We start from the raw sequence: 7,834 nt of genomic DNA, 5'->3' as shown, positions 1-7,834 counted from the left end.
AATTATAACAAATTTACTCCAATATCTCAAATCTTTTAACATTGAGATCATTAATTAACAGAGTATGTATTTATATATGTTCTTAACAAATTCTCAAGTCTTCATTATCAAAATATTTTATAAGTCATTAGATCATTTCTAATATATGACTGATTAAGGTGGATATAGCATGAAAACATAATAAATGGATTGTAAATACAAAGTTTGTGATTTTGATTGTATTTGACTGTTAGTACTCCAAAAGGGTTTCACATAAGGCAAGTCGACTTTTTTTTTTAAGAAAAATATAAATCTTTCACTATATAGTGCATTTTGATAAAAATATTAAAATATAAAATTTATTAGAAAAGGGAAAGAAATAAACAGTGTAGTATATGGTTGATATGCAAGAGCAAGTGCAATTAAGCAGGAATCAGAAGCATATACAGATAATTGATTACCTTATTAGGAGATGAAATTAAGCACCCTGATGCTAAACAAAGTTACCTTAATTATTACTCTACCAATTAATTAAAATTGCTTTGGGAGTGCATAGGACGACAATACAGATGATATTGCAGTGCAAACGAATCCGATGAGAAGGAGGCCAGCAGATGCATAGCCCTTGTCGAAAAATTTTACAACATCTCCAGCCCCTAAGGCTACAAAAAATGGCTTAAGATCCTTCGTAGCAGCAAATCCTGCAGCAACACCTGTGGCTAGCAAGTATGATATTACCTGCCCAAATATTATAAGATGAGTGTTCAACGGTCAATTACAGCATATGATTTTGTTATAAAATTCACTTGTTTGGATTAAATTTTAAAATGAATTTCTTTTTAACTAAAAAAATTGAACTATAAAAATTTTAAAATTTTCAAACATGAGAATTGATGAAATAAAATTCCATTATATTGAATTTTTTTTATATTTAGGTCTTAAGTGAATAAATTCTTAAATCTGTCCTTATTAATAAATCTTAAGATTTTGTAGTGTTTTCTCTCTTTAATAAAATTATTGTGTTTTTGTTATTGAGATATTTTTCTAAAGGAAAGTGTTCTACAAGGTGCATATACTTTTCTATATACTTTTCTAATAGGAGATATAAATTTTGAGGTTATCTAATGAACTCATTTATTGATCAATCTATATTTTTTGTCAATACTAGCAATTCTTTCAAATTTTTTATACATTATTCAAAATTTTCTTGATGAAAGCGAGAGTATAGCTATTCAGATTAAAAAAGTATGCGAAATAATAATAATAATAATAATAATAATAATAAAACTATATAATTTATTTAATTTAATAGTTTTAGCTAGTGAAACCAAACACCCTATATAATCTAATGATCATGAGGATTGAATATATTTGATATACCTTGTCACCGTAGAAGTCAAACAAAAGATTTCTATCACCACCAAGAAACCTTTTTCCTGTGGCAGCATAGCATAATGCAAAAATAATTTGCAAGATTGTGTATGCAAATCCGATTACAATTGTTGCAAGCAAGTACCTGAAATTCAATTATAATTTATATATATAAAGACCTGAAGTGATTCTTTTTTTTTTGTAAACAAAGAAAGAAATATATATATATATATATATATATATATATATATATATATATATATATATATATATATATATATATATATATATATATATACACACGTTTAAATTTGGTGGAGAGTAATTAAGATGGTTAAAATTAAGAGAAAATAATTATTTTACAAGCTTAGAGCTTACCTGTAAGAGTAGATATCGTTGAAGTGGATTTTAAACTCAACAAGATTAACTACTAAGGTGGCAGTGTTGGTGGTCAATATGATGAGTGAAGCCAAGAGGAAAATGAAAGTGAGAACCCTCAAAACAAGAGGAACAACACCAGAAGCCTTTGATGGAAATGATGCTGCCATCTTTTTGTCTCTGAAAACACTTAACAAGCAAGCAATTGTTACTCGATGAATTTATAGAGAAGTTGTTAGACGCTTGAGGTCATGCATAACATCTTTAATTTAATAATTACTTTGATTTTTATCACCTATTAATATTATTAAATGTGAATTGGTCAATGATCGAGCCCAAAAAAAAATGTAATAAAAATTTGTACTATTATAAAAAAATTGCCACTTGCCCCCATTTTTCTTAGGAGTTGTTTGATATCAACTTCAGATTATAACAACTGATTTTTTTTTAATTCATTGTTGCTTATTATTATTATTATTATTATTATTATTATTATTATTATTATTATTTAGATGAAGCCAGCACCAAAAACAAAAGGTCTGGTTATTTTGAGTTATGGGTTGATTTGAATTACTCATCACATCATTATACATATTTCTTGTTTGAAAATTAAAATTTTATAATAGTTCGGTTGAATTGATTTTTTTTAATTAATTCTTATATTTAAAATGGAAAATTTTAATTCTTTTTAAATTTTTTTAAAAAAATTCATTTAAAAAAAAATAAAAATCAAATATGATTGTGTGAAAATTCAATTAATTTTTTGTTCGTGTAAATAATTTATTCCAAAAGAAACTATAAAGAATTTTCAATTTTATTCGGATCAATTCGTGAATTGTAACTCATTTCATATTAAAATATTAAATTTATAAAAAAAAAATAACGTCCATTAATTAATTTTTAAGTCAAAAGGTTTGGATTGATCAGATCAATCAAAACATATCAAATTTGAATTAATAATTTTGATTTAAACTGGAGGATATATCAAATTTTGAACTCCTAAATTTAAATAATTAATATGAGAGGAGATAATTGTTACAATTTTTCCTAATTTTTAGAAAAATCATAGTTATTAAGTTCGGATTGAATAAGTCAGTTGAACTAATGAACTAGTAAATTGGTTCTCACATTGGTTCAAGTTGATAATTGAAGTAGATAAGGAAGTAACCTAACGTTACCTAATCAATTCAGTAATTGAGCCAGTGTAACCCGATTAACCTAACCAGATCATTATTCAATAGATTTTTTTCTGTTGGTATCGAAAACTGAATTCACAATCTCATAAAAAAGTTTCTAAAATTAAAATCAATTAAATTAACTTGATAGTTATATATATTTTTATTTTAATATATTATTTTTTAATATATATTTAATATTTCATAAATATTAAAAAAAATATTAAAAATTTTTAAACATTATATTACTTGAATACTTTTATATAAAATTTAAAAATAATATTAAAATTTATTAAATATAACTAAATAAATGTTAAAGTTTTATTTTAAATGATTAAAATTTAATTTAATTATATTTATGTATTTATATTAATTGGTTATATATTGAATTAATTTATATATTTAATGGTGTTATATTGAATGATATGGAGCACAGTCAGAATTAAGAAATCAAAAGTGACAATGTTTTTATTCTTTCTTGGAAAGATATTGGCCTGTGGATTACTTGTGTCACGTATTTCTTTAGTTGAACAAGTATTGCTTCTTTTTTTTTTTTCCCTTAATTATATCCTTCTCTGATCTTTTAAAAAAATTTCATTTCAATAGCAAATGCAAAGTCGCCGTAAAATTTCAATTTGATTAGCCATTTTTGAATTTAAGAATTTAAAGTAATAGACTATCAAAATGGTCTAAATTGAAGTTCAACAGAGTTAGATTCAAGTTAACAAGTCAGTTGCCAATTGCATCGTAAATGGTAACTCGTTCAATGGGATTTGACTTTTCTTTTGGTACAAGTAATTTAAAATTGATATACCTATATATATATATATATATATATAGGATTATGATTTCATATTTATTAAATATATAAATTAATTTATACATTTAAATGCGTAGAAGAAATTTCCCATTAGTAGTTTCTTGTGGGCCAAAGAATGGAGGAGTCCCGAGCCCACTAGATCATGTCCCTTCGTAACTGGCAGCCCATTAATTAGATTAATTAAAGCCTTATTTAGCATTGAGTCTCATAGCCTGAAACTATTTTTCTAAATAAAAGTATCATTTTAAATACTATTGAAAAAAATAATTTGAAAAAAGCTGTTTTGTTATTTTAGTATTATTATAACTAAAACTGATTAAATTTAATTTTTAATTATTTTTTAATACTCTCTAACTAATATATTTAAAAGAGTGATTTTCTCGACAATAGTTTCAACAGAAATACCAAACAAGTCCTAAATAATTAAAACTAACTGCTTTAAAATGTCTAGTTTTGGTTTGGTCAACCTATTTGGTAGCGGTTTATTTTAATTGTATTCCCTCAATTTAGTTGGTTATATTAATAATATTTTTTAAATTTAATTTATATTATAAAAATTTTTAAATTTTAATTTGAGTATTATTAAAATTTTATTAATCTATTATTATAATTTTTCAGATTAATTTATAGTTAAATTTCACTCATCGTTCATTAATTTTGATAAATATACTATGTATCCCTTGATTTTAATTTATCTCACAAAATATTTAAACTTTAATTTAACATATAAAAATTTTTAGTACAAAATGGACTAAATAATAATTAAGATTAGACATATTATTTTACTAATTTAAAAAATAAAGACAATATCTACCTATATAAAAAAAATATTAAACTTAATTAGGGTTTAAATATTTTCAAAATAAAGTAAACTAATTATATGATTAAAAAAATTTATTCCATGGAAGTCATAAAAATTTTTAATTTTATTTTGATCTATAGATATTAAAATATTAAATGTTATAAAATAAAAATTAACTTTCATTAATTAATTTTTATGTAAAAAAATTGAATTGATCAAATCAATCAAAACATATCAATTTTAAAATTGATAAATTTGATTTAAATTAGAGGATAGATCAAATTTTTAACCCCTAATTTTAAATAGCAAGTGCAAAGATTTCAATTTGAAAAATAGAGTAAATTTCATTGGTCAATTTTAAATTTAGGAATTTAAAATAATGGACTATCAAAATGGTCCAAATTAAAGTTCAAGAGAATTAGATTCAAGTTGACAAGTTTGTTGCCATCTGCATTGTAAATGGTAACTCATTCAATGGGATTTGACTTTTCTTTTGGTACAAGTAATTTAAAATTATATGGCTTATTATATATATAGGGTTATAATTTATTATTTATTAAATATATAAATTAATTTATATATTTAAGTGCTAATAAGAAATTTCCCATTAGTAGTTTCTTTTGGGAAAAAGAATAGAGTCCTGAGCCCACTAGATCATGGCTCTTCATAACTGGCAGCCCATTAATTAGATTAATTAAATAATTAAACCTGACTATTTTAAAATGCCTACTTTTGATTTGGTCAGCACCATTAATAGCGGATTAATTTTATATATAGTCCCTCAACTTAATTAATTGTATCAGTAATATCCTTTAATTTCAATTTATACGGTAAAAATCTTTAAATTTCAATTTTAGTATCAATAAAATATCAATAACCTGCTATTATAGTTTTCTAGATTAAATTATATATAAATTTCACTTATTGTCCATTAATTTCAATAAATATATCACATACATTCCTTAATTTTAATTTATCTTATAAAAATATTTAAATTTTAATTTAATATATAAAAAATTTTAATATAAAATGGATTAAATAATAATTAAGATTAGACATATTATTTTACTAATTTAAAAAATAAAGATAATTTCTATCTATATAAAAAAATTCAAACTTAATTAGGGTTTAAATATTTTCAAAATAAAAACTAATTATATGTTATTAATTTTTTTTCTTATATTAAAATAAAATCAAAAGAATTAAGATAAATTAGAAATAAATATTTTAGATATTAACTTAATATCAAATAATATTTTTATATGATAAATTAAATAAATAATTAATTGTAAATATTTATAAAAATATTAAAATATTTTTTGAAAAAGTATGATTTTATTTTAAATAAATTAAAATAAATAAAGAATTAAAATTTTAAATTAACTATAAAGTTGAGAGACAACTATAATATATTTATTTAAGTTGAGAAATAATAAATAAAAATTAATCATAAATTAATCTAGATATCTTTATCTGTAGGTTACTGAGATTTTAGGGATTTTAGTTGCAATAGCTTGGTGGGATGGTGATTAGATGATGAATCAAAACCATTTGGTCAATCAATGGCTACTCTCTTTGATTTTGAGGGCATTAGCTAGTCTCCATCTTCATGTTCTTCTTCTCTTTCGTTGACCATATACAATAATAAAGATAATCCTTATGAGGTCTTTTGGATTTTAGCGCATAATATAGGTGTGAAAGGATTAATTTTTCCACCGGAGCTGTGAGTAATATATTTAGTTGAAGCCCCAATAATGGGCAACACAAAGTTGAGCAGCCCGTCAGGGTGGGTCTTAGGTGGTGTGCTTGGGCCTTTTTGAGACTTAATTTAACTTTTGTGTGTGGGGACCTCTTCTGCTAGTTAAGGATTGGATTAGTGCTATGTATTAGAGTGAGCATTCGATTTAAATCGAAGCGAATTAAATTAAATCAAATCATAAATATTAAATTATATATTTTAAAAATTAAATTTAATTAAATTAAATTAAATTAAATAATAAAAATTAAATTATAAATTTTAGAAATCGAATCGAATCGAAATTAATGAAAAATCAAATCAAATTGAATCACTCTATTTTGGTTCGGTTCAGTTTAAATCAATTAGTTTTATTTTTTATTATTTTTTAATTTAGAACTGATTTTCAAGTTACTTAATCTGATTTTGATATTAATTTGAATCTAATAGCCATTAATTAATGAAATTAAATAATTTATATATATAATTACATATAATGTATAAATTCCCCATAAAAATAAATCAATTTAAAAATCAATAAACTTATTCGATTTGGTTCGGTTTAACTAATTTTTTCTTTTTAAAACCGAACCGAACAGAAATAATCGAAATTTTTATAATATAAAATCGAATCAAATTAAATTATATTAAAAATAAAATCGAATTACCAAACTAAGCCGGTTCAATTCAATTTATTCAGTTTGAATCAAATAATTTTCACCCATAGCTTTTTCCAAGTTTTGAATTCCTACTAGCAAATATAAATAATTTTATTAATAAATTTCATAAATAATAATTTCGTTAAAAATAAAATAAATTTATTGTTAATAAATATTAATTAATTTGATGATAAAAAATTAAAATTGTGAAAAAAAAGGATAAAATGATATAATTTTTTTGAAAAAGATGAATGAAATAATAAATTTTTTGTTTACTTGAAATCTATTATAACAAGTTAACAGAATTTTTTTTATAAATTAAAAATTAAAGTTGGAGGATTTCATTTTAACAAATTAAAGTTGAATAATTAAAATGAAATAACTATCAAAATGAGTGACTATTGGTGCAATTAACGCAACTAAATCAATGAAAAGTGGTGAGAATCATATAGAAAACTTGACATTTCTATTGTAGGTAGCTCCCTTTTTTTTTTAAGGATAAAAGCTTCATTGCAGAAAAACGGGCATGAGGCTTAGACTTGTACAACAATTAGGGTATGCCACATACATATCACCTAGCTAACTGTTAATGTAACACCCCTATTTGCATAGCCTAGTATATTTCACTATTCCGATGATCGGTGTCTGTCCAGACAAGTAAGAGGATTAGAACCATACTTAAGGCAACTAGATAAGCTTTAAACACAAATAATTAGTAATTGTCAATTAGTTAAGTATAAATAAAAAAAAAATAGAACATAAGAGGTTAAATGAGCCGAGAGTCACAGCGATGGGTGACTTTATCGGGAAGGATTACGAGGTCAATTTAAACTCAAATTTCGAACCGTAAAATGTGACGTCACGGTCCTTAGGACTATTGCAAACACAGTGAAAAAGAGAAAATCACAAAAAAGA

At 23.2% G+C, this 7,834-nt stretch overlaps 1 protein-coding gene across 1 annotated transcript; it reads right to left on the bottom strand.

Annotated features, from left to right (window-relative positions):
• Nucleotides 1–373: 373 nt before the first annotated feature.
• LOC110650623 (CASP-like protein 4D1) lies at nt 374–1,945 on the bottom strand. Its single transcript, XM_058135294.1, has 3 exons — nt 1,729–1,945; nt 1,360–1,495; nt 374–717 (listed from the first exon to the last, which is right to left on the bottom strand). The coding sequence occupies exons 1-3, from the start codon at nt 1,896–1,898 to the stop codon at nt 511–513; spliced, it is 513 nt and encodes a 170-aa protein (XP_057991277.1). The 5' UTR covers nt 1,899–1,945; the 3' UTR covers nt 374–510.
• Between the last annotated feature and the right edge of the window lie 5,889 nt (nt 1,946–7,834).

This window comes from Hevea brasiliensis, chromosome 14 (genome assembly GCF_030052815.1).
Source record: "Hevea brasiliensis isolate MT/VB/25A 57/8 chromosome 14, ASM3005281v1, whole genome shotgun sequence".
Lineage (NCBI taxonomy): Eukaryota > Viridiplantae > Streptophyta > Magnoliopsida > Malpighiales > Euphorbiaceae > Hevea > Hevea brasiliensis.
Note: the sequence above shows the minus strand (reverse complement) of the source record. Positions and strands in the feature narration are given on the sequence as shown.

Coding starts and splice junctions, on each gene's coding strand:
- LOC110650623 (XM_058135294.1), bottom strand. CDS start 1,898: ATGGCAGCATCATTTCCATCAAAGGCTTCTGGTGTTGTTCCTCTTGTT. Junction 1,496..1,728: donor AACGATATCTACTCTTACAG/GTAAGCTCTAAG, acceptor ATTGAATTTCAG/GTACTTGCTTGCAACAATTG. Junction 718..1,359: donor TTGACTTCTACGGTGACAAG/GTATATCAAATA, acceptor ATATTTGGGCAG/GTAATATCATACTTGCTAGC.